The sequence below is a fragment of the Dendrobates tinctorius genome, unplaced genomic scaffold (assembly GCF_039654945.1).
Source record: "Dendrobates tinctorius isolate UK_male_01 unplaced genomic scaffold, ASM3965494v1 ptg000133l, whole genome shotgun sequence".
Lineage (NCBI taxonomy): Eukaryota > Metazoa > Chordata > Amphibia > Anura > Dendrobatidae > Dendrobates > Dendrobates tinctorius.
In genome coordinates, this window is record NW_027361801.1 from 20,966,133 (window position 1) to 20,992,541 (window position 26,409).

General features: G+C 46.0%; 1 protein-coding gene across 2 annotated transcripts in view; it reads right to left on the reverse strand.

Annotated features, from left to right (window-relative positions):
- Positions 1 to 15,715, reverse strand: part of ARHGEF6 (Rac/Cdc42 guanine nucleotide exchange factor 6) — a 242,387-nt gene extending 226,672 nt beyond the window's left edge. For both annotated transcript variants that reach the window (XM_073543558.1, XM_073543557.1), the window contains exon 1: positions 15,480 to 15,715. In XM_073543558.1, the coding sequence (XP_073399659.1) occupies positions 15,480 to 15,644 (165 nt within the window). In that variant the 5' untranslated portion in view covers positions 15,645 to 15,715. The remainder of the gene's footprint in view (positions 1 to 15,479) is intronic.
- Between the last annotated feature and the right edge of the window lie 10,694 nt (positions 15,716 to 26,409).

The following is a 26,409-nucleotide window of genomic DNA, read 5'->3' on the forward strand; positions in this document are numbered from 1 at the left end:
TATTGATATGAAAAGAAAGTTTCTAATCGTATGTTCACTAGCAGAAGACCCGCTACAAACTGGCTACATCTGCAAGTTTATGGCTCGCTAATAAATGCTTTTCTTCCTTCTGAACCTTGAGGCCATGTTCCCCTGTAGGATAAATATTTTTTTTCTGCAGCATTTTTTTTTTGTGTAGAAAATCTGCAGCATTTAACAGTACAAGCGAAATGGGTGTGATTTCATGAAAATGCTGTGTTTTAAAGACACTGTTGAACTGTACTTTTTTGTGCGCCTTTTTTCCTCTATAGGTTTCTATGGGAAGCCTGACAAAACACAAGTAAAAAAACGCAGTTGTGTTTTTAAGGAGGATCTTTCACTTTAAATTTGATACATACTATAATAGTGGCTGCAGAGCAGAATAAAATATTTTTTTTTTTTTGTCTCTCCATTGCGGAGATATTAGCAATCAATTTAATTGGCACCTAATGAGTTAACTTTTAAGTCCAAGTGGGTGGGATCAGATAACAACTCATAGGCCAGGGTCACACTTGCAACTGCAATGCAAGTCTCTTCCATCAATACTCGGACCGCTCTGCTCCGGTTCCGAGTGCCCGCGGCAGTGCCGGGTATTGATGTGCGAGTTTCTCGCATTGCAGTTGCAAGCAGGGCTGTGGAGTCAGAGTCGGAGGTTTGGCTTACGGACTCCACAGCCCTGGTATGAGGGAGTCGGAGTCATGGAAATTGAGTCAGAGTTGGAAGTTTGACTTGCCCATTCCACAGCCCTGGTTGCAAGTGTGACCTGCCATACAAGGAGAAAAAGTTCAGAACCACAGAGAAAACACCCACTTGGACTTAACTCTTTAGGTGCCAAATACTCTGCAATTGAGCGGCAAAATAAAAAAACAAACAAAACGTTTTATTCCACTCTGCAGCCATTATTACATTGTGTGTCCAGCTTAATATGAAAAATTTGGTGAAACGTGCAGAATCACACCTTTTCTATACTAACCAAAATGCATTCAAAACAGCTGCTTTAAATCAGCACCAAAGCAGCAGCAAATAAAAGTGGGAAATGCATAAAAAATGGACCAAAAATGTATTAATGAAAAAATCTTGTTATTGTTTCAGACACCTGCAGGTAAAGAACAATGTAGCATTCATGCTATGTGTGAACATGGCCTGAAGGAGTCATTTCTGGGGTTTTTACCATGACACACCACCATGTAGAGGAGGAAGTGTCTGGGCACAAACTTCACATAAGTACTCAAAAATATCTGTTCCATGGTGAATCTGGTAATATTTTGAGAACATCAGAAGTTTAACCTAACTTTGTTTCTGTGCTTTAATGCCCGATTAGACTGTGTTCCCATGATGAGAGTTTGATAAGTTTTTGATGTTGCAGATTTTTGAAAAAAATGCAAGTAACTTATTTTACTTAATGGGTGCAAAGAACTGCAATATCAAAAACTCACCAAATACTCATGGTGGGAACCTAGGCTTACGTGACTGCAGATTATACTGAACAACCCTCTGTTACAGCAGCTGCAGGAAATGATCCAACACTGTATTTAGATCAGGATTGTGTAGGCCTCTTGGTCACAGAAGAGGTGGAGCTGAGATCTGGATTTCAGAAAGTCTAATCAAACACCATGTGGAAAATGTGACTTCCTGCAGATGTATGTTGTTCTGCGCCCTGTCCTTTCCTTGGCCACTGTGTAACACATGGTGTATTGCAGATCCAGGGCGGACATATCATTGGTGCAACCACACAGGGGCCCAAGAGGTGAGGGGGCCCATTTATACCTCCAAAGCAGGTGCAATTTTGCATTTTTAGGAGATCTTGGGCTGCAAAGGGCCCATGTATAGTTCTGGCACAGGGGCCCTTTTCTGTTTGTGTCCGCCAGTGTGCAGATCTATATGGTACAGACCAATTAAACAGTGCTTCTAGATGGCTCTGGGTCAATATTGTACCTTTGTGTACCTTGTATTTTATATAGGTGTCATTTTTTACATGTCCCAAAGCATGCCAAATTAGAGCTATTGTTCTCTAGTATCATCTTCTGGTGAAGACCACCATGCTACACATAGGGACTAGTGATGAGCGAACGTCTTATCTAAGCACACTCGAGTGTTATCCGACCATCTGGGCATGCTCTTATATTATCTTTGAGTCCCTGCGGCTGCATGATTTGTGGCTATTAGACAGCCAGAACCCACATGGGGATTGCCTGTTTTTTTAAGGAATCCCCACGTGTTAAGGCTGTCTAAAAGCTGCCAATCATGCAGCCACAGGGACTCGAGCATAATAATAATAATCTTTATTTTTATATAGCACTACATAACCTAACATATTCCGCAGTGCTTTACAGTTTTCAAACATTAGCATCGCTGTCCCCAATGGGGCTCACAATCTAAATTCCCTATCAGCAGGGCCGGACTGGGACAAAAAAGCAGCCCTGCCACACAAACCCCACCAGCCCACATACTATAGCACTCATCAGCCCTGATCAGTGAATTTTTGCTATACTTTGTTGTCCCCTCATGACTCTATTAAAGGAGTTATTTTAAGAGCCACATATTAATGGCGTCACAGAGCGTATGGTTGACCACAGCTCCATTTACATGTTGCTCTTCAAAGCTACATTTCCCAGGATCATGGGGGTCCCAGCGCTCAGATCCACAACAAACAAAGTCATACCCTATCCAAAAGATAGGGGAGAACTTCCAAATTTGGATAACCCTCCATACAGTATTATGGGCACCACATAGTCCTCCATGTAGTATTATGTGCATCACTTAGTCCTCCATACATTGTTATTGGTACGACATAGTCCTCTTTACAGTATTATGGGCACCATATAGTCTTCTATACAGTATTATAGGCACCATATAGTCCTCCATACAGTATTATGGGCACAACATAGTCCTACATACAGTATTATGGACACAACATAGTCCTACATACAGTATTATGGGCATCACATAGTCCTCCATACAGTATTATGGTAACCGCATAGTCCTACATACAGTATTATAGGCATCACATAGTCCTCCATACAGTATTATGTGCATCACTTAGTCCTCCATATATTGTTATTGGTACGACATAGTCCTCTTTACAGTATTATGGGCACCATATAGTCCTCTATACAGTATTATAGGCACCATATAGTCCTCCACACAGTATTATGGGCCCCACATAGTCCTCCATACAGTATTATGGGCCCCACAAAGTCCTCCATACAGTATTATGGGCACAACATAGTCCTACATACAGTATTATGGGCACAACATAGTCCTACATACAGTATTATGGGTATCACATAGTCCTACATACAGTATTATAGGCATCACATAGTCCTCCATACAGTATTATGGGCACCACATAGTCCTCCATACAGTATTATCGGCAACACATAATGCTCCATACAGTATAATGGCCCCATATATTGCTCCATACAGTAAAATGGGCCCCACATATTCTTCCATATGGTACAATGAGCCCACATAATCCTCCATACAGTATTACGGGCCCCATACATTACGGCATACAGTTTTGTGGGCCTCATATAATTCTCCATACAGTATAATGGGCCCTCATACTGTATATTACTTCAAACAGTATAATGGGCCCCATATATTACTTCACACAGTATAATGGGCCCCATATATTACTTTATACAGTATAATGGGCCCCATATATAACTTCATACAGTATAATGGGCCCCATATAATACTTCTCCCTGTCCCCACTGCTCTGGTCTCCTGAGTGTATTCTGCTTGGCACAGAGGATGCGCTGTAGTGATGTCATTGTGCCCTTTGTACTAAGACGTCACAGAGCTCAGACGCAGAGGGGGAATGATAGGAGAGGGAGCATCAGCAGCTGGCTCCCTCACTCATCATTGTTTTCAACTGTGTTGGCGCTGGCACCGGAGCCCCACTACTTACAAGCCCCATAGCATGCCAAGTCCCCAACGGCACTTGCCCGCTTTCGCCAGGTGGTGATGTCAGCCCTGATATATGTGTCATAATTGAGCACCACCAAATATTAACCAGTAGGTGAAATGCTTTTAGGACACACACCCTTAAATCAAAGGAATTTATAAAAAGAAAATAATCAGCACACCGATTAAATAAGAGAAAAGTGGAGGACTCTTTATTAGCCCATGTGGTAGTATTTCAATTCCATAGCAGAGAGATGATCTGTTATATATCCAAAACTTTGTCACATGGGCTAATAAAGAGTCCGCCACTTTGCACAATTCATCGGAGCGCTTTTTATTTTCATAGATACACACACTTAAAGCAGATACTTATATTTACACCATGTATACAGGACAGGAGGAGTATACACAAAGTACACAGCTCTACACTATATACTGTGGTAAGGAATATAGAGTGGAGCTGTGTATATACTATATAGTGTAGAGATGGGCCAGTGTATAAAGTGGGGATTCCACGCTATATACACAGCAACATACTATATGAACAGCTCTACACTATATACACACAACCCTACATTATAATTGACAGTATTATACTATATTAGAGGTGTGCCCAATGCTATTGCATCGGGAGGGAAGTGAGTGTGTGTCCCACCACTGCATGCCCGCCCACCTCCATGCAGTCACAGCCGGCAGGAAAGACGGTGGTTTGCGGCCTGTGCTGGAGATGGGGTCGGCAGGAAAGACTGTGTTTTGCGGCCTGTGCTGGAGATGGGGTCGGCAGGAAAGACGGTGGTTTGCGGCCTGTGCTGGAGATGGCGTCGGCAGGAAAGACTGTGGTTTGCGGCCTGTGCTGGAGATGGGGTCGGCAGGAAAGACTGTGGTATGCGGCCTGTGCTGGAGATGGGGTTGGCAGGAAAGACTGTGGTTTGCAGCCTGTGCTGGAGAAGGGGTCGGCAGGAAAGACTGTGGTTTGCGGCCTGTGCTGGAGATGGGGTCGGCAGGAAAGACGGTGGTTTGCGGCCTGTGCTGGAGATGGGGTCGGCAGGAAAGACGGTGGTTCGCGGCCTGTGCTGGAGATGGGGTCGGCAGGAAAGACTGTGGTTTGCGGCCTGTGCTGGAGATGGGGTCGGCAGGAAAGACTGTGGTTTGCGGCCTGTGCTAGAGATGGGGTCAGCAGGAAAGACGGTGGTTTGCGGCCTGTGCTGGAGATGGCGTCGGCAGGAAAGACTGTGGTTTGCGGCCTGTGCTGGAGATGGGGTCGGCAGGAAAGACTGTGGTATGCGGCCTGTGCTGGAGATGGGGTTGGCAGGAAAGACTGTGGTTTGCGGCCTGTGCTGGAGATGGGGTCAGCAGGAAAGACTGTGGTTTGCGGCCTGTGCTGGAGATGGGGTCGGCAGGAAAGACGGTGGTTTGCGGCCTGTGCTGGAGATGGGGTCGGCAGGAAAGACGGTGGTTCGCGGCCTGTGCTGGAGATGGGATGCGGCGCCTCCAGAGGGCACCCGCACCCCATCTCCAGCACAGGCCGCAAGCCGCGGTCTTTCCTGCTGGCTGTGACTGCACGGAGGTGGGTGGGCAGGCAGCGGCGGGATGCAGCGGGGGTCCCGGCGGTGGGGGTCCGTCGGTGGGTGTCCCGGTGGCGGGGGTCCGGTGGCAGGGGTACTGGCGGTGTCCCACTGGTGGTACTACGCAAGGGCCTGGTACCATCAGCGGGTGCCATATTGGAATACTCCACTTGGGTACTCCAATATGGCGGTCGGTGTACTTCCGGGGCGGCGCGGTGGATTGTGGGATTCGAGGACATCCAGACGGAAGTGGATGACGGACAATTTAAGGCAATTATATATATAGATTGTTACATACTGCTGAATATATATCACATTGAGACTACTGTATATACATATGTATATATGGGTGCTGGGGCTGATGTATATACAGGTGCTGGGGCTGATGTATATACGGGTGCTGGGGCTGGAACAGAGAGAGAAAGAAAGAGGGGACAGAAAAAAAGAACAGAGAGAGAGAAAAAAAGAAAGAGGGAAAAGAAAGAACAGAGAGAAAGAAAGAGGGGAAAGAAAGAAAGAAAGAGAAAGAAAGAAAAAAGAAAGAGGGGAAGAAAGAAAGAACAGAGAGATAGAGAGAAAGGAATATGGGAAAGAAAGAACAGAGAGAGAGAAAGAAAGAGACCAGAGAGGGAGAGAACAGAGAGAGAGAAAGAACAGAGAGAAAGAAAGAGGGAAAGAAAGAGAACAGAGAGAGAAAGAAAGAACAGAGAGAAAGAAAGAACAGAGAAAGATTAGAGAGCGAAGCAAAGAACAGAGCGAAAGAAAGAAAGAGGGGAAAGAACAGAAAGAGAAAGAAATAGGGAAAAGAAAGAAAAGAAAGAGGGGAAAGAAAGAACAGAGAGAGAAAGAAAGGGGAATGAAAGAAAGAACAGAGAGAAAGAAAGAAAAAGAACAGAGAAAGAGTGGACAGAAAAAAAGAACAGAGAGAGAGAGAAAGAAAGAAAGAGGGAAAAAGACCAGAGAGGGAGAGAGAAAGAAAGAGGGGAAAGAAATAAATAAAGAGAGAACAGAGAGAAGGAAAAAGAACAGAGAGAGAAAGAAAGAGTAGACAAAGAAAGAAAAAACAGAGAGAAAGAAAGATGGGAAAGAAAGAACAGAGAGAGAGAAAGGAAGAGGGGAATGAAAGAAAGAACAGAGAGAGAGAAAGAAGTAAAGAAAGATTAGAAAGAAGGAAAGAAAGAACAGAGAGAGAAAGAAATAAAGATTCTATAAAGATACTATAGCTGCCCGGCTCCCATTGTAGTGCCCACCTGAGCCTCCTGATGCAGGACATACCATGATCCGCTCACATGGCCGACATCCCCGATTCCATGGTAATCCTGCTGTCCGCGCTGTCAGAGGAGCACAAGAAGCATTCCCTGAAGTCCCTCCATGGTCCCGTCACAATCTCCTCACAAAATTACCTCATTTTCGGTCAGCTTCCATCACGTCACGTCTGGTAGAATGTCACGTGCGAGTATTAAAGTGCTCCTTGGGGCTCCGCCGTGTACTCCTATGTCCGTGGGAGAAGTAAGCTCCTGGCTGGGGCAGTCTCTCTCAAAATCGGAACTGTCCCGCTAGATCCGGGATGGTTGGGAGGTATGAATGCTCCCCACCCTACACCTCGTACACGCATGCCTCCGCACGCCTCATACACACATGGTTCCGCTTTGTATGCCTCATACGCACACGGCTCTGCTCTGTACACCTCGCGCACACATGGCTCCACTCCGCAAAACTCGTACACATGTGACTCTGCTCCGTACACCTTGTACACATGCGGCCACGTTCTGTACACATTATACACACATGGCTCCACTCCGTAAACCTTGTACACATGCGGCTTTGCTCCATACACCTCGTACACTCGCAGCTCCGCTCCATACACCTCGTATACATGCAGCTCCACTCCACACACGGCTCTGCTCCACTCCGTAAACACAATACTCAGATCCGTACACTTTGTACATACAGTGCTCCATTCCATACACCTCGTACACACATGGCTCCGGTCCGTAGACCTTGTACACATCTCCGCTCCGTACACCTTATACACATGCGGCTCCGCTCTGTACACACACGGCTCTGCTCCATACACACCTGGCTCCACTCCGTACACCTCTTACACATCCGGCTCCGCTCCGTACACATCCGGCTCCGTCCGTGCACCTCGTACATACACGGCTCTGCTCCGTACACCTCGTACACACGCGGCTGCACTACGTACACCTCGCACACACTCGGCTCCGCTACGTACGCCTCGCACACACTCGGCTCCGCTACGTACGCCTCGCACACACTCGGCTCCGCTACGTACGCCTCGCACACACTCGGCTCCGCTCCGTATGCCTCGCACACAATCGGCTCCGCTCCGTACACCTCATACACATACGGCTCCGCTCCGTTCACCTCGTACACATACGGCTCCGCTCCGCACACCTCGTACACTCACGGCTCCACTCTGTACGCCTCGCACACACGCGGCTCTGCTCCGTACACCTCGCACACACGGTTCTGCTCCGTACACCTCGCACACACGGTTCTGCTCCGTACACCTCTTACACACACACACGGCTCTGCTAAATCCACACTGTAAACCCCTCCTGACCTTACACAGAAATCTTACCTCATCCAGCACCAGCACCATGACAACCAACACAGCAGCCTCCTGCACACATTGAGGGGTGTGCACACAGGACCTGTGTTGAGGTCACAGGAGGGGAGGAGTCGGGTCACATGATCAGGGGCCTGGGACAGAGGCTAGTGATCATGTGACCCTTGACTCCTCCCCTGCTGTGACCTCATCACAGGTCCTGTGTGCAGGGAGCAGTCTAGTGACGCTGTTAGAGGCTCAGGCTGCGGTGGGTCTGTGGGACTCGGTGAGGATGTGGTGCGTGGGGGGGCGTGGCAGCTTATCTCCCTGCAGTGCGGGCTGCGGGAAAGAAAAATCCTGCGACGGTCGGGAGCTATGGGCCAACGGCAGGAGGAACAGGCCAGTGGCCGCACCAGATGAGCAGGCGCTGGCAGCCCGCGGCCCACATGACAGCAGCCCAACGGGAAAATGCCCAGTTGGGTACATTATCAATTCGGGCCTGCCTATCAGTGTGTCTTTGGAATGTGGGTAGAAACCGGAGTACCCAGAAGACACCCACACAAACACAGAGAGAACATACAAACTCCTTACAGATGTTGTCCTTGGTGGCATTTGAAGCCAGGACCCCAGCCCTGCAAGGCGAGTACGCCCAGATGCTTATCCAAGCACGTTCGCTCATCACTAGCAGGGGCCATATACTGCACAGTAGGGTGACCGCAAAAAATCAATGTCGGAATTTTGTCCGTCTGGACCCCACAAAACGGTTCCCCTTTCCAGATATTGAGATAGCCAAAATTTGAGCTCGATCAAACGACGTTAACCCGTGTCGCTCGTCGCTCAAAGTTTGAAAAAATCCAAATTGAGGTATTTTAAGATTTAGGTATTTTGCATAGTCTGTTAGACTATAAAGAATGTGACAACAACATTGCAGAAATAGCCCTGACCAAATTTTCGAACCATTTGTGGTATTTGAATGCAGAGTTGGTGGGATTATCGTTTTTTGATCCCACCATTACAGACAATGAAAAGTTGTTAATGGCTAATAAATTGCTCAGTAGCACAGATGAACCATCAGAGCACGCTAGGGTTGTAAATCTAAAAGTTAGGAAAGAAAAATTAAAAGAGGTAGGAAGTAACCGACTTTAACGACCTTCTGACAAAAGATGAAGAACTAAAGCAATATGTCCTGCAAGTTGTAAGCAAATGCCGAGCATTATATTCTGACGTTTCAAAAACTACTTTAACAAAAGCTCTAGAATAGATTAGATAACTATGTAAAATTATCAACTCATGTAGGTTAGTGTGCTCTGATGGTTCATCTGTGCTACTGAGCAATTTATTAGCCATTAACAACTTTTCATTGTCTGTAATGGTGGGATCAAAAAACGATAATCCCACCAACTCTGCATTCAAATACCACAAATGGTTCGAAAATTTGGTCAGGGCTATTTCTGCAATGTTGTTGTCACATTCTTTATAGTCTAACAGACTATGCAAAATACCTAAATCTTAAAATACCTCAATTTGGATTTTTTCAAACTTTGAGCGACGAGCGGCACGGGTTAACGTCGTTTGATCGAGCTCAAATTTTGGCTCTCTCAATATCTGGAAAGGGGAATCGTTTTGTGGGGTCCAGACGAACAAGATTCTGACATTTTTTCCCCCCCATATGAGATCCGGTCACCCTACTGCACAGCCAATGACTCAGTAATATGCTGCTTCAAATCCATGTACATAGACTCTTTACAAGCTTGACAGCAATAGGTATTTCTTCCAAAACCCTATCAATTAGCTGATAGAATTGCAATCAGACTGCTAGTACCTTAATAAATGAGGGTTGCCTGTATACACTAGCAGTCCCATTTATCATTTGTTTGTTTTTTTTACTTTTATATTTTGTCTTTGACATTCGGTATTTTTGAGCTAATGTCATTTTTTTGAGCCACATTTTTCAAAAATGCTCTTCAGTTTTTACTTTAACCTTTTTGGGCAAAACAAAATCGCATGTTCACAAGCATATAACATTTTCGCAAAAGTTCTCGATATACATAGAATTATTCTGGATGGAGGAGTGACCTGCAGTACAGATTTTACAACTTTTTAAAAAGATGGAATTGATGATGAATCAGTTGAAAACATTTGGAAACTCCAAAACCTGCCCACAATGGTGAATATTACAAAAAAACAGGTGAAGACATAAAACAAGCACAAATTAAGAGATGAATAAGACCGGGATCACACATGTAAGGAATATGGCCGAGTCTCGCATGTTATTACCCGGCACTGCCGCCGGCACTCGAGAGAGGAGCGTTCAGCTGCATGTATTGCTATGCGGCCGCACGCTCCGATCCGAGTGCCGGCGGCAGTGCCGGGTATTAACATGCAAGACTCGGCCATATTCCTCGCATGTGTGATCCCGGCCTAAGACATAAATGGAAAGCAGGTGAAAAATGACAAAAACTAAATGAAAAATGGCACAAATGCAATAATGAACCAGGCCCTAGAACTTAGGTTGTCCACCTGCGGTATGCATACTCTAGGGGGGTACGTGCCAAGTCTCTAGAGGGTTTCTGCAAGGTCTAAGTTTATTCTTCTTTGATAGGGTGGAGAGAGATGGGGGCTTGGCTTAGTAACAGTAACAAGCATGGGACCACTAGGATTAACATCTAGCATGAGGTCCCATGGCTCGCTCTTGTCATTAGAGAGTTGGCATGCACAGCTTCCTGCTCTCGATGTCTGCAGCGACTGGAACTGCTGATCGGCGGGGGGGGGGTGCTGATTATTGCACCCCCGCCGATCAGACTGATCACCTGTCCTAAGGATGGGCCATTAATATTAGAGACCCGGACAGCACCTTTAATAGACATGAATGATACAAACTAAATCTGTGCCTAGATGGGAATATTTGTGGCATAAGTGGAACTCTGGGGTGTAGGCAGGGCTGTGGAGTCGGAGTCGTGGAGTCGGAGCTCATTTTGGTGGAGTTGGAGTCGGTACAAAATGGTCCGACTCCTAAAAATATATAATAAATTGGGTACAGTAGTTCAATGCAGAATGTGCTGAATATTTTTTCATAGGAATTTGGGAAAGTTAAGAAATGTCCTATAAATGGCTGTTCTATTCCTGATCTAAGGCTACATTCACACACAGCGTTTTTGCTGCGTTTTTTGAGGATACGTTTTTCAGCTGCAAAAGCAGATCAGCTTTTTAAAAAACCGCATCACCTGAAAGGTTTTTGAGCTCATAGATAATGTTTTAAATAGCAAAAGCAGACTAGAAATCTGCTCTATCTATCCATTTATCCATATCTGTCTATCCATATCTTATCCGTACCAAAAAGAATGAAAGCCGGGTAGCACACAGACTAACACTCCATTTGTTTTAGCACCAATCAGGTACACCTCATAGCTGCCCAAAAGGATGCCCAGGACAGGCATTGCTCGTCTTCAGTAACTCATCAACATCAATTGATAGTTGGAATAAATAGACTGCATTCACCACATCTTAAGGTGCAGGCTTTATTTTCAAGTGTAGGGGTGTGCAGTATAAGGTTCTGCAGCAGCTGAGGTGTGCAGTATGAGATTCTGCGGATCAGTATGAGGTTCTGCCCCCTCTAGTTTTGATCCTGGCTAAAACCGTTTCTTATAGATATGGCGAACCCTCAGGTAACCCTAAATGAAGGTCAATGGACACAGGTGGCTGAATTGAAGGAATTGCTTAATCACCTATTTACCATGACTAAAAAATTACAAGCTGGGGATTTAACTCCTGGCATTTTCATAAAGGAGTGGAAGAACTTGCTATTTTGACTGTCCCAAAGAGGCGATTTAATCGCAGATGGCATTTCTGCTTCAATGAAACGGAGAGAGACACAGCTATTGGAAAATAAAAATTTTCTGGCAGCTGTTTATGTGGACCCAAGTCATCGTATATTGCTTGATGATCAACAGCTTACTAAAGGAAAAGAAGCTCTGACTGAGGTAGCAGTTAGGATGAGTGACCTACAGGAGGACTGCTAGGCGCAAGAGGTCTTGGGTCCTGACAGTGCTACTGCTGCCATATCTTCATCCTCATCAGATGAGGAGTTTGACTTTGACAAGTATTTGGATGATATGGAGCAGGCAAAGCGTTGCTGCAAGGAAAAAGATTTCACTCTGTCTCCTTTAGCAAGCAGATTGACCATATTTCAGCAAAATGTTTCACTTGCTCTCAAAGAAAAGGAAAAATTCAACCGTTCATCAAAACTGACTGCATGAGGCAATTCCTTTATATTTGGAAATTGTTAGAGATGTTGCCCATGTGGTTACGGCTTTGCCTCCAACCCAAGTTAGGGTAGAGAGGTTGTTCTCTGCTCTTAAAATAATTAGGTCAGATTTTAGGTCATCTATGAAGGAGGATCTGATGGTGGCAATTCTATTTCTTAGAACAAATTCATAGACTGCACAAATGTTATTTAGTATGTTTTTGTTGAAAACTGTTTTTTGCCACTTACATAGTTTATTACATAGTGTTATATATATATATACTGTATATATATATATATATATGTAATCAATATTACATAGTGTATTACATATTTACAATTTATTACAGTTTTTTGTGTTCTAAAGTTGTATTCCAATAAATATTTATTATGTTCTATCTAAATGTCTTGATTATTGTATCATAAAAATGATTAAATGTCTGATGTTCACATTGTACTACAATAAATTTTTCACTTAAATATAAGAAATATATGTTGGAGTCGGTGGAAGGGAAATTGAGGAGTCGAAGTCGCAGGTTTGGCTTACCGACTCCACAGCCCTGTAACAAGCACCTATACAGATAGGAGCCTACATGGATACAATGCATACACTAACCTCCATAGAAGAGCAGTACTATGTGGGAAAATACTCTGCAGATCAAGTCGCAACATAAACCCCACATAGGATAGGCCGTTATATGAGCCATTTATCTGAACACAGGAAACCCTGTTAATTGCATTATTCCTAAAACCAGTGAAAGTTTTTGCAGATTTTAGGATTTTCTAAATTGAAGAATTTCTGGTGTGTATTTAGGAATGTGTCTGTGTTGGGTTAATACCTGCATAAGCACGGTTATCACAGTTCTCTACAGGCTGCGGGACGGTTCCTGCGATGGGCGACACACTTTTGGACCATTAGCAAGCACCCATTCACTAGATACAAGTTGATCGTTGCTCGCTTAGGCTACTTTCACACATCCGTTTTCTGGAATCCGGCACGATGCGGCAAAAATGTAAAAAACCTGATCCGGCACCGGATGGCACCGGATCCGTTTTTTTCCTCATTGACTGTCATTATCGCCGCATCGTGCCGGATGGCCATGCGGCGTGTCAGGTTTCTGCCGGAAACGGGAAAAATGCGCCGTCCGGCGTGTGCAAAAAAACGTTCCCTGTAACGTTTTTTCACAGCGCCGGAACGGTTTTCAGCACTGCGCATGACCGGGCACGTTGTCTTTTAATCCCATAGGTGATCTCTCTCTCATCATACCTGTCTGCGTCTGTCTCCCTCTTTGCGCTCTGGCTCCTTTAAATCTTCACGACACCGTATCCGGCCGTACACTGACATCCGGTGTCTGCGCTCCACGCCGCTTCCGACACTACGGCTTTTCACCGCAAGGCACTGGATCACTAAAAACGGAGGTGTGAAAGTAGCCTTACCATCCTGTTTTCCTGGGATGATGAAAAGTGATGGGAACAGAATGATCGTTAAGGCTACTTTCACACATCAGTTTTTTTTTCGACAGGCAGGATCCGGCTATTTGTTAAAAAACCGGATCCGGCAAAAGCTGCCGCCGGATCCGTTCTTCTCTCATTGAATTGTATTAGCGCCGGATCGTGCCGCATGGCCTTACGTTTCTTCGGGTTTTCGCTGGATCTGGCTAAATGTTTCATTCCGGCATCTGGAAAAAACGTCTCTAGTAACATTTTTTGTCTGCAGCAAAAAAACAGACAGCGCCGGATCCAGTGCTTGCGTTTTTTTGCTATAATGGAAGATAATAGGCGCAGGAACACGCCGGATCCAGAAAAAGACAGATCCGGCAACCGGATACGTTTTTTAAGTCTGTGCATGCTCAGATCCAATTGGCCAACCCCCAGGAAACAGATATAAACCTGCTAGACTGATCCAGCGGAAAAACGGATCCATTTCTTCAGTTCTCCAAAATTTACGCTGGATCAGGTTTTTCTAAAAATAGCCGGATCCTGCCTGGCGGGGAAAAAACCTGATGTGTGAAAGTAGCCTAACACAATTGTTCTGTCCCCAATACCTAGATAGAATCGCTTTCAGCAGCACATCCCCTGTTTACATTGCACAATTTTACATGTCGATTTTTATACCAGCATAAATGATCTATTCCACCGATTAATGAACGTTTCTACACTGTTCGCTCATAGATTATTGGCTTGTCTAAACGGACCTTATCCCTTAGGCCTCTTTCACACTTCAGTTTTTTGTGTCAGTTAGAATCTGCCAAAAAGGCGGAAAAGCGAATCCGTTCCTAACTGATGTGAACGGATGGCACAGGATCCGTTTTGTGACGGATCCGCAGAATGAAGAATTTTAAAGGAACCGCTGGGAGAGAGAGAATTTTTTTCGTCCGCCAGAAAGGATTTCAGGGTTAATTTTCTCCCTGACTTCCTTTCTCCGGGCATGCGCAATGGAAAATGCGGATCCAACAACAAAAAAAACATTGCACGGTCCGTCCAAGCATGCCGGCGGACGAAAAAATTTTGGCGGCTCCTCACAAAAACGGATCCAACGGATGGCCATCCGTCAAGATCCGCCAGTAATGCATCTCAATGGGGAAAAAAACGGATCCGCAAAAAAAAATGGCGGATCCGTTTTTTTCAAAACCTGGCAGATTTTGATTGATGGTCAAAAACGGAAGTGTGAAAGAGGCCTTCGACTGCGTTCACATGCTGTGGCTGCATTAGGATTGACTGCACAGTATATATTTAAGTAATAGATTAAGGGGCAGATAGAATACTGCAGTGTGTCAGGGCTGCTGGGGGTTTCGAGCTCTTCGCAGGCTATCCTCTGTGAAGTAAGTGTATTTCTCTCTGCTATCAGCCACGTCAGGCTGCAGGGGATGGAGTCTTCTTCACGCCCTTATCTCACAGATCTCCAGCTCTGATCATGTTTTACGTTCCTTTTCAATATTCGGACAGTTCCCTATAACTTTTTCCACGCGCCCAGCTTAACCCTACAACTACCAGCATACTCTGATATGCTGAGTAGTAGTTCCCGTACATTCTGATGTTTTCCAGCAGTGGGACATTATCTAGAGATCAGGGTGTTTCCTCCTTGCTTGCAGTCCCATGTAATAGCGTATACAGTATATCTATCGGCGCCATAGCACAACTATGTCATGCTGGGGTTTAACCCCATGCTTACCTTGTCCACAGAGCCCGGGAGCAGCCGGCTCATCAGCTTACAGAGAACCACCCCATCCTTCAGTGAGCACTTTAAGAAGTCCTTTGGGTCACAGATGTTCTTCTTGGGGGAGTTGAGGACCCCCAGGGAGATGAGCCAGGTGACAGTCTGCTCCTCTGGGTTCATGGCTGTGCTGCTGGGACTAGATCTCTGTAATGTAGCCACATCCTGATTACATCTCAGGCTTCTTCCTTTTTCAGTGCACCAGCACAGACAGGAAGCTACTAGATATGTCAGACACAGTGTGGACTGTGCACAGACACTACAGTGTGCACTGCTGGAGACTAGGGTGACACCAGGGAGATCCTGGCTCTAAGAAGTGTACAAGCCCATAAGTCAGAACCCTGTCCACTAGTTCTTACTACATTCCTGTCTGGCAAAGCTGGGTGACAACTCATATGTGATCCCAGGTCTAGTCACTCAGCTTTCCTGGAACCCTGAGGGTATGTGCACACGTTGCGGATTCATGTGCGGAATTTTCCCCGCGTAATCTACTATTTTTGGCAGAATCCGCAGGTCAAAATCCACACGTTTTAGGCCTGTTTCACACTTCCGTTTTTTCAAATCCGTCAAAATCCGTTGGTTTCCGTAAAAAAACGGATCCGCCATTTTTTTGCAGGATCCGTTTTTTTTGTCCCATAGACTTACATTAGTGGTTACCGCGGATCCGTCAAAAAAACGGATCCGTTTTTTAAAAACGGATCCGTCTGCATCAGTTTCCGTCAAAAAAACGGAAACGGATCCGTTTGGCGGACACAAAAACGGAAGTGTGAAACAGGCCTTACCTGCAGATTTAGTGCGGATTTCATCTGCGTTTTTACACCTGCAGAATCCTATAATGAAATGGCTGTAAAAATGCTACGGAATCCGCACAATTGACATGCTGCGGAAAATAAACCGCTGCGTTTCCGCGCGGACTTTTCCGCACCATGTCCACAGCTTTTTTTTTTTTCCATAGATTTACATTGTACTGTAAATCACTAGGAAAACTGCAGCGGATCAGCAGCAAATCCGCAACATGTGCACATACCCTGAAAGTCAAACTCAACTATTGGTGCCCACGTACTGGTGTGGGTAAGTTAGCAAATGGGCAGACCTGCTGTGGCGAAAGTTGGACGTGCTGTCACCCAGCTTTCCCAGAAACAGTGTAGGTACGTGGGCCGACTGGGGGGTGACCCTTTACTTCGCCGCGAACAGATGAGACAGAGACTGAAGTGCGTCCAACAGGTCCTCTTTATTGGTCGTACTTTCCGCGACCCACAGCACCACACAGCAGCTGCATGACAAACTCCGCAGCACCACACAGCAGCTGCTCAACTCCGCACACAGGTCCGGGTACCTTCACTCTCCTTCCCTGTAGTAGTGGCGTCCCTCGCGGCTCTTTCGCTGTGGCTGCCCTAGGCCTATCTACCACAGCGCTTCACCAGTCCGAGTACGTCGTCCATTTTGGTTCCCCAGGCTGTCTCTGTCTGCGGCTCTCCTGTCAGGGCCACCCCTCTGACCGTTTCTCTCACCAGTCCTTCTCTGGAGCTTCTTCGTCTCTCCTTCCAGCCTTCTGCACTCCTGAGCTCCTCTCCCTGGACTGACTGTTCTAGAACTCTCAGCCTTCCTTTTTTCCCCTCTCTCACTGGGGATTCCCCTCTAGAGTTCCTATCACCACCCCCCATGACTTTGCATTTTCTAAAGCCATAAGCTGGTGTCTGGCCCTGTTCTCACAGCTCTCTCCTGCCATCTTGTGGTCAAACCCTGGTATTACACTCATTCTTCAACTTTTCCCAGCTGTTCCCCTTCTACTAATACAAACGTCCATCTAAAGTGCACCAACCACCCCTACAAGTTCGTACGTCAGGTCACCTTCCCTAAACTCCCCCTTCGTCAATTGTCGTCCTCGACAATCTTGTTCCATCCCGTTTCTGCTCTAAAGCTTTCCCACTTTCATTTGTTGGACCGGTCGTTGAGCCAGGCCCGCGCTACGTGGGGGGCTGAACCGAACCGGGAGCAATCCTGCTCCGAGTAGTTTACGGCTACTCGCCAGATTCCTTCGGGTTGAGCATGGACCACCCGGACTACTCTACGAGTGCGTGCTTCTCATTGTTCTCCCCTTCTGTAACATTCTTCGCTTTGGAGCGCAATGACCGAGGCCCTAACCTACCAGGTCATTGTCAGCGTCCTCCTGTCCTTTGTGGGGGTGTTTGTCTGGTACTCGGGGTCTGACTTAGGGACTATTGTCTGTTCTGATCCCATCCGTCTCTTCTGTACCATCAATTTAAGTAGTCATGGTCGGCGTCTTTTTCTTACTCCAAGTACCCGGGACCTGTTGAACATTTTTTTTTTTAAATAACACTTCAACATTTCAAATTTACTACACATAGTTTCAATAGACACTACTCCTACAACCTTTACTCTATCTCTTGCAATATTCTATATTAATTATTATACTGTACTATATTTAAACTGCTTACTGATTCTATTACTTATATCTACCAGTACTGCAATACGTATTTATCAGAACACTCTTTTATTTTTTTTCTTCAAACTTTTTTTTAACATTATACTTTTCAAACTGGTAAACATATGAGGACAGTAGTGCTCCCCCTTCCTTTAAGGAGAGCACTCTCTCCCTGCATCCCCGCTGCATCAGGAGTAGGGTATGTGAGGTGCCAAGGGGAGAGGTACTAGAAAACAGGTATATTTCTCCCCATTTCATATGTCTCCCTGTACTGATGATGAAGCCAGTTTATTTCACTGTAATCCAGTCCTGGTTTCCTTAGTAATCAGCATGGAAAGGACTGGTAGTTCCCCCTCCACTTATTCAATCCAGGTTTTGGTTTCCTGACTGGTCCAGCTGATATGATCAGGAGGAGCTGGGATCTCTCAGTCTCTCTCCTCTGCTGAGCTGGGAGCTGACAGAGTAAGATTACATGGACTTCTTTGCCGTTATATAGGTTTATTTTGTAGTTAGCCTGCTATTGTTAGTTAGTGGCCAGACGGCCTTAGATGTTTTATTTCATGTTTGGCATGTGTAACATTGAATAACAAGTGTGCACAATAAATATGCCGTGTCCATATCCATGTGGAACTTGCTAGTCTGCTGTAGTGACTCCATAGCCACATGCTTGTGCCAAAGCAAAGATCCCAGCTGAGCTATCTATTCCCACAGGTATTTTACCCCGAGGGGACGCGGAACAGTCCCCAGGCTGCGCAACAGGGCACAGCAGTCCCGGTAGTCCATTCTGAAGGATACGCCGGGCCACCTCCTGGCGGCCAATGTTTTGCCAATCAGCAAGGGATTACACAGCCGTGGAGTCTCCAGGATGCTTGAAATGTCTCTGGGCCCCGAGTGTCCCTGGTGTCCGGGATCCAGGAGTACATCTCCCTCCTGAGAGATGCATTAGAAGGGGAAGAAGGGGCCAAGGATAGTTCTGCGGCGCGCATCCTGCACCATATCTTTGCATGGGAACCAGGCCCTGGCACGGGCTGAAGAAAGCTCCGCCATCTCCGCATCTTTAAGCGGCAAAAGAGTCTTAGGGGCAGAGAAGGCCTCAGTCACCCCTGCGTATGGATTGGCACCTCCTCCGCAGGGCCCAGTGAGTAGGCCACATCCGGGGCCTGGAGCAGGGTAGAGGCGGCCGCAGGCATTGGGGGAGCAGGCCGCAACCGGAGTCACTGACGGGCCGAGGGCAGCTGCAGTCACTGGCAAGTCGGCCACAGCCAAGGCCGAAGATGATGTAGCGGCAGCCGCGGGGTAGGCCACAGCCGAGGACGGAGAAGCAGCGACTGCAGATGTCGGTGAGTAAGCCGCGGAAGCTGGCCGCTCGACCGCCACGGCGATCTGGAGCGGGTCCGAAGTGATGGCGGGTCTCGCTGGACAGGCTGCCGCAGACAGATGGAGCGCAGTAGGGGAGGCCATGGGTTGGTTCCACACCGGCGACGCGGGCTGATGCGCTGCCGGGCGGGGTGGCTCGGGGCCAGGGGCGGGAGCGGTAATCGGCCTGGCAGGAGCCACAAAGTCATCAGGAGCCGGGGTCGCTGGAGAGCGGGAGGTCGAGCGAGAAGGTCGAGGGCCGGTGTCGAGGCCCTGGGGCCTGTCTCGTGCATGGGGCGTGGGGGCGGGAACTGCCTGTGGTGCCGCCGGCTGAGCTGGAGTAACGCTCACCTTCCCCAGCGCCGCGGCCCCCGACAGTCCATCCCGCAGCTCCTTCAGCAGCCGATGTTCTTCACCCCACCGTCCGGCAGGGCCAGCCTCCAGGCCCGATGATTGGTCGTACTTTCCACGACCCGCAGCACCACACAGCTGCTGCATGACAAACTCCGCAGCACCACACAGCAGCTGCACGACTCCGCACACAGGCCCGGGTACCTTCACTCTCCTTCCCTGTAGTAGTGGCGTCCCTCACGGCTCTTTCGCTGTGGCTGCCCTAGGCCTATCTACCACAGCGCTTCACCAGTCCGAGTACGTCATCCGGTTTGGTTCCCCAGGCTGTCTCTGTCTGTGGCTCTCCTGTCAGGGCCACCCCCCTGACCGTTTCTCTCACCAGTCCTTCTCTGGAGCTTCTTCGTCTCTCCTTCCAGCCTTCTGCACTCCTGAGCTCCTCTCCCTGGACTGACTGTTCTAGAACTCTCAGCCTTCCGTTTTTCCCCTCTCTCACTGGGGATTCCCCTCTAGACTTCCTATTACCACCCCCCTATGACTTTGCATTTTCTAAAGCCATAAGCTGGTGTTTAGCCCTGTTCTCACAGCTTTCTCCTGCCATCTTGTGGTAAAACCCTGGTATTACTCATTCTCCAACTTTTCCCAGCTGTTCCCCTTCTACTAATACAAACGTCCATCTAAAGTGCACCAACCACCCCTTCTTCCTACAGACAAGTTCTTACGTCAGGTCACCTTCCCTACAACAGATCTGATTTTTTATTTATTTTTTTTACCCTTAGACTTTGGATATTTAAAGTTAATGAAAATGAAGTGGAACATGAACTGAATAGGTTAATTAATAACTTTTAAATCTTACCTGACAATTCTTGTTGCTGGAATTCCCCATGAAAAATGTTTTCTTACAACTGCATTGTGCCATTTCTGGAAATGTGTGTTAGGCTCCATTCAGACGTCCATACAAATTGGTCCGGGATTGCACCGCACTGTACTGACTGGCTGTTGATCTCCCGACCCAATACATTAATGGAGGACGTGGCCGCCAGCTTTTTCTACCAAGTGTAAACCAGCAGACACAATGATGTCACTTCACTGTATCTGCTGTGTGAGAGTCAGTGCATGGGGGGAACAGGAGCAAGGTTTCTTTTTACCCTTATGAGTATGGTATGTTTCCATGTCTACAGGATGCTATGTGGGGTCTCACACTGTATATAGGAGACTACGTGGGGACTCATCATAGTGTATATAGGATGCTATGTGCGGTCTGATACTGTGTATAGGAGGCTAAGTGGGGCTTATACTGTATATAGGAGGCTATGTGGGGGATCATATTGTATATAGGGGGCTCATACTGTATATTCAGGGGCTATGTATCAGATCAAACTATATAGGGGGCTATGTGGGAGATTATACTGTAAATAGGATTCTATGTGGAAGATCATACTGTATAAACAGGGGCTATGTGGGGGCTCATACTGTATATGGGGGCTATGTGGGAGATCATACTGTATATAGGAGACTATGTGGGAGATCATACTGTGTCCAGGTGGCTATATGGGGGGATCATACTGTACAGCTCTGGTAAAAATTAAGAGACCACTGCAAAATTTTCAGCTTGTCTGATTTTTCTCTTTATAGGTATATTTTTGAGTAAAATGTAAATTGCTCTTTTATTCTATAAACTACTGACAACATGTCTCTGAATTTCCAAGCACTAAATTTTGCATTTTCAGAAAATGAGAAAAGGTCAAAATAAACATAAAAAATGCAGTGCTTACAGAACTAAGAAAACAAGTTCATAATCATTTAGAATAAAAAATAACTTTTAACCATGCCAAATGAGTTGCAAGAAAAGTCTTGAGTGAGGAACAGAAGGGCTCAGTTTTGGCTTTACTAGCAGAGGGATACAGACAAACTGAAAATTTTGCAGTGGTCTCTTAATTTCTGTCAGAGCTGTATGTATTGTATTTATGCATGTGTGTATATATATATATATATATATATATATATATATTTCATAGAGAGATAGAATAGATAGAAGAATAGCCAGTAATTCATTTGTCGGCTTCTGTAAAATCACTGCAGGAGCCGACAGGATAGGAGAGATGGATTACATACAGTAAATCCATATAGAATAGGTAGATAAATAGATTTCAGTGACAAATACAATTAGTATAGTGTGTGTACAAAATTCGGGACATGTATTTAATGAATAAAAGATTATTTTACTGAAAAAAATGGCATGGGATCCCCCTATTAATAGCCAGCAATAGCTATGCAGATGCAGACAGCTGAAGGCTGATGTCAATAGCCTAGATCCAGCCCCCCCGGCTAAAGACATCAGCTCTCAGCCGCCCCAGAAAAGGCGCATCTCTAAGAGGCACCAATTCTGGCACATAGCTTTGCTCTTCTCACTGGCCTGTAGCGGTGACATACGGTGTAATAGTTGGGGGGTTGATATCACCTTTCAGGTGACATCAAGCCTCGAGGTTAGTAATGCAGAGGCGTCAATAAGACGCCCCTATTACTAACCCCATAGTCAAATTGTAACGAAAACACCCAGTAAAAAATCCTTTAATTGAAATAAAGACATACACTCCTTTATAATTCTTAATTAAACCATACTTAGGCTAGTTTCACACTTGCTTTTTTTTGCAGCGCGTTTTTCCCGCAAAAAAACGCATTAAAAAAGCGCATACAAATGCATACAAACGCTGCGTTTTTTTCAAGCATTTTTATGCGCATGCAGGAAAAAAACGCAGCGTTTTTGTGCGTTTGTATGCGTTTTTTGTGTGTTTGCGTTTTTTTACAGACTTTGGAAAAACCCCACAAAAATGAAAAAACAACCATTCAACAACACACAAGACCAATGGGACTTCATTGTGGGTGTGGTATGTTAATATATAGACCCTGTCTACAGTATTCTTCACATTTGCTTGATTCTTCTCGTGACCATGGATCTGCGCTGGAAGAGTTTTCACTTCAACTTGGATTTGGACATCGCGATGGCTCAGGCGTATGCAGTTGCTTGCCATGAACAAAGGAAGAGAGAGAGGCAGCGAAGACGGCGGCGTATGTGGATACATCCGATTGTTGAACTCCGGGAGAGCCGTGGGGCATACCACACCCTCTACAGCGAGCTACAGGCAAACCCGGAGAAATTTACAGATTATATCAGGATGTCCCACGAAAGTTTCATGGATTTGCTTGCTCGTGTCCAACAATCCATCCGGAGACAGGACACACAGCTCCGTCGTGCGATTCCTCCTGAGGAACGGCTACTGGTGACATTACGGTATGTTTTAAAAACCAAGGGGTGCGGTCTGATGTTTTTTTTTTAAATTTAGTATTCAAAACCTTGGGTAATTAGTTTTCGTGAATGTACTAATATTTTATTTTATAGTTTTTTAAAATAATATACATAAATATTAATTTTACTTCTTTGTCTGTTCACAGATTCCTGGCGACTGGAGAAACCCTATCTTCACTACACTTCCAGTACCGTATTGGAATCTCTACCTTGTCTGGAATTGTTGCTGACACCTGCCGGGCTCTCTGGAATGTTCTTTGCCCAGAATTTATGCCCCTGCCCACCGCTGTAAAGTGGATGGAAATTGCTGACAAATTCTGGACAGTATGCAATTTTCCCAACTGTTTGGGAGCTGTTGATGGTAAACACATACGGATCATCAAACCCCAAAGAACGGGATCTGAGTACTATAATTACAAAAAGTACTTTTCAATAGTACTCATTGCGATTGCGGATGCCGGATGTATGTTTGTAGCAGTGGACATTGGAGCATTTGGCCGTGGTAATGACTCACAGGCTTTTAAAAACTCAGACATGGGCCGGAGGTTGTATGGCAACCAATTTAATTTCCCTATGCCACGGCCTCTTCCTCACACCGAAGCTCCGCCACTGCCCTTTGTAATGGTTGGCGATGAGGCTTTTCAAATGTGCGGAAACTTACTGAAACCCTACTCCAGCCGGGACTTGGACCACACCAAAAAAATATTTAATTACAGGCTGACCAGGGCCAGAAGAACTGTCGAGTGTGCTTTTGGGATTCTTGTTTCCAGATGGCGAATTCTGGGCACGGCCATTAATCTTAAACTTGAAACAGTCGATGAGGTGGTGAAGGCCTGTGTGGTTCTACATAACTTTGTGATGGCTAAAGAGCACCCGACCTTTGAACTGGACGATGATGCTCCTAACCCATTGCCTGAATTCACTCAGCACACTCTCAGGTCATCCGTTGAAGTTGGCCAAATGAGGGACCAATTTGCGGCCTACTTTATTTCTGATGTAGGACGGGTGCACTGGCAAGATGAAATGGTGTAATGTTTTTGTTTGTTTATGGTAATAAAAAACCTTATTTGATACCATTACTGAGTGCACTATATTTTTTAAACTCCAATTAAATAAAAAACTTCCCATGTATAACTGAATTTTTTGATGTTCACACACCTGGGCAGGTAAATACACATATGAGTTAAAATGCAGCATTGCTAGTCTGCGTGAAATATATTTGAACGAGCAAAGCTGCAGGCCATGAATCAGGAAACCATTTTTTTTCAAGAGAAAATTGTGCAACTAGTTGAAAACAAAGTATGTGATTTTCTCAAAACACAACCCTCAAAACCCAACCCCAATGAAAGTCCATGGGGAATACAAGTCAGCATTGAGTGGATGAATGTAATCTGCTCCATTCCAACTTACAAGTTATTACACTAGGCCTTGGAATGACTATACTAGGCCGTGGTATTTCAAATATGAGTATAGTAGGCCTTGGGCCTACTAGTATAGTCATATGTGAAATACCACGGCCTAGTATAGTCATAACAAGGCCTACTTGATTTTTGCCAACTAGGATCTCGTTTCACGAAAAACAAACGGGTGAAACTTGACAAGTTTCAACAGTTTGTTTTTCATTAAACCAGATTCTAGTTGGTAAAACTAGAGTTATTACACTAGGCCTTGGAATGACTATACTAGGCCGTGGTATTTCAAATATGAGTATAGTAGGCCTTGGGCCTACTAGTATAGTCATATGTGAAATACCACGGCCTAGTATAGTCATAACAAGGCCTACTCGATTTTTGCCAACTAGGATCTTGTTTCACGAAAAACAAACGGGTGAAACTTGACAAGTTTCAACAGTTTGTTTTTCATGAAACCAGATTCTAGTTGGTAAAAATAGAGTTATTACACTAGGCCTTGTAATGACTACACTAGGCCGTGGTATTTCAAATATGAGTATAGTAGGCCTTGGGGCTAGTAGTATAGTAATATGTGAAATACCACGGCCTAGTATAGTCATACCAAGGCCTACTGTAATAACTCGATTTTTAACAACTAGCATCTTGTTTCACAAAAAACAAACTGGTGAAACTAGAAAGAAACTTATTTTTAAGACAAGTTTCAACAGTTTGTTTTTCATGAAACCAGATCCAAGTTGGTAAAACTCGAGTTATTACACTAGGCCTTGGTATGACTATACTAGTCCGTGTTATTTCACATATGACTATTCTAGGCCTTGGGTTGGTTTTTAACATGTATTTACCCATCAGTGTGTGTGAGCGGCGCAAACAACATTAATGAAACTTAGTAATGGTAAACCACAAATGTAAATTTATTTTTTATCACAAAAATAAACCAAAAAATTATTTTTTCCGGCGTTTGGGGGCAGATGGTTTCAATTTGGGGGTGTGCAGGGAATATGCAACACTTGCAGTTGAAGACGGTGTTTGAGGGGAAGGGGCAACAAAACTTGTGGGGGAAGGTAGTCCAGTTAAGGGAATTAAACTAGGAACACTTGGAGGAGAGGAAATCTGTTCAGGTACATTAGTTGTAATGGCATGTCGCCGTAGGCTTTTGTGCCTGGACCGACTTTGGCCCAATGCCCGCCTTGATAGATTTCGCCTTGAACTAGGGGCAAATATTGAATGTAGGTCCCCCGTCTGCTGGTATGGCTGCTGCTGCTGCTGCTGAGGTGGCGGCTGCTGCTGCTGAGGTGGCGGCTGCTGCTGAGGTGGTGGCTGCTGCTGAGGTGGCTGCTGCTGCTGAGGTGGTTGCTGCTGCTGAGGTGGTTGCTGCTGCTGCTGAGGTGGCTGCTGCTGCTGAGGTGGCTGCTGCTGCTGCTGAGGTGGCTGCTGCTGAGGTGGCTGCTGCTGCTGAGGTGGCTGCTGCTGCTGCTCTTCGTTGTCAGTGCTCGTCCTTGCAGGAGGACTGGTGGCGGCAGTGATGGTCCAGGTTTGCAGAGTGGTGGTGGCAGGGCTACTACATGTTGTTGTAGCGGCAGGGCTGTTCCATGTTTGCCTAGTGGTGGCTGAGCTCCACGCATGCATGGGAGTGGCGGTGGTGTCGGTGAAGTGACCAGCTGCACTCAGACTTGTGGTGGTGTAACGGTGGGTGTCCTGGCTTTGAATAGAGGTGTCCGTGCAGTGGTATGCAGCACAAGTCGGTAGTGAGGTGAAGCGAGTCAATGGTGGCACAGGTGGAAAGGACACCACTGACTGCTGACCGTACCGATTATGCTGCATAGCCTGCAAGAAAGCATTGTTGCAGGCCTGCAGCACATTCAGCTGTTGATCAGGACTAAGGTGTTCCGCCATGCCCTTTTCAATCTTACTAAAAAAATGGTGTGCTGGTCTGTTGAGGTCGGCCTCCAGACGGTCAAGGCGCTGTTCTACAGAATTGAAGCGGTGTTCAAAGTGGTTAAAACCACGTTCCATGAGTGC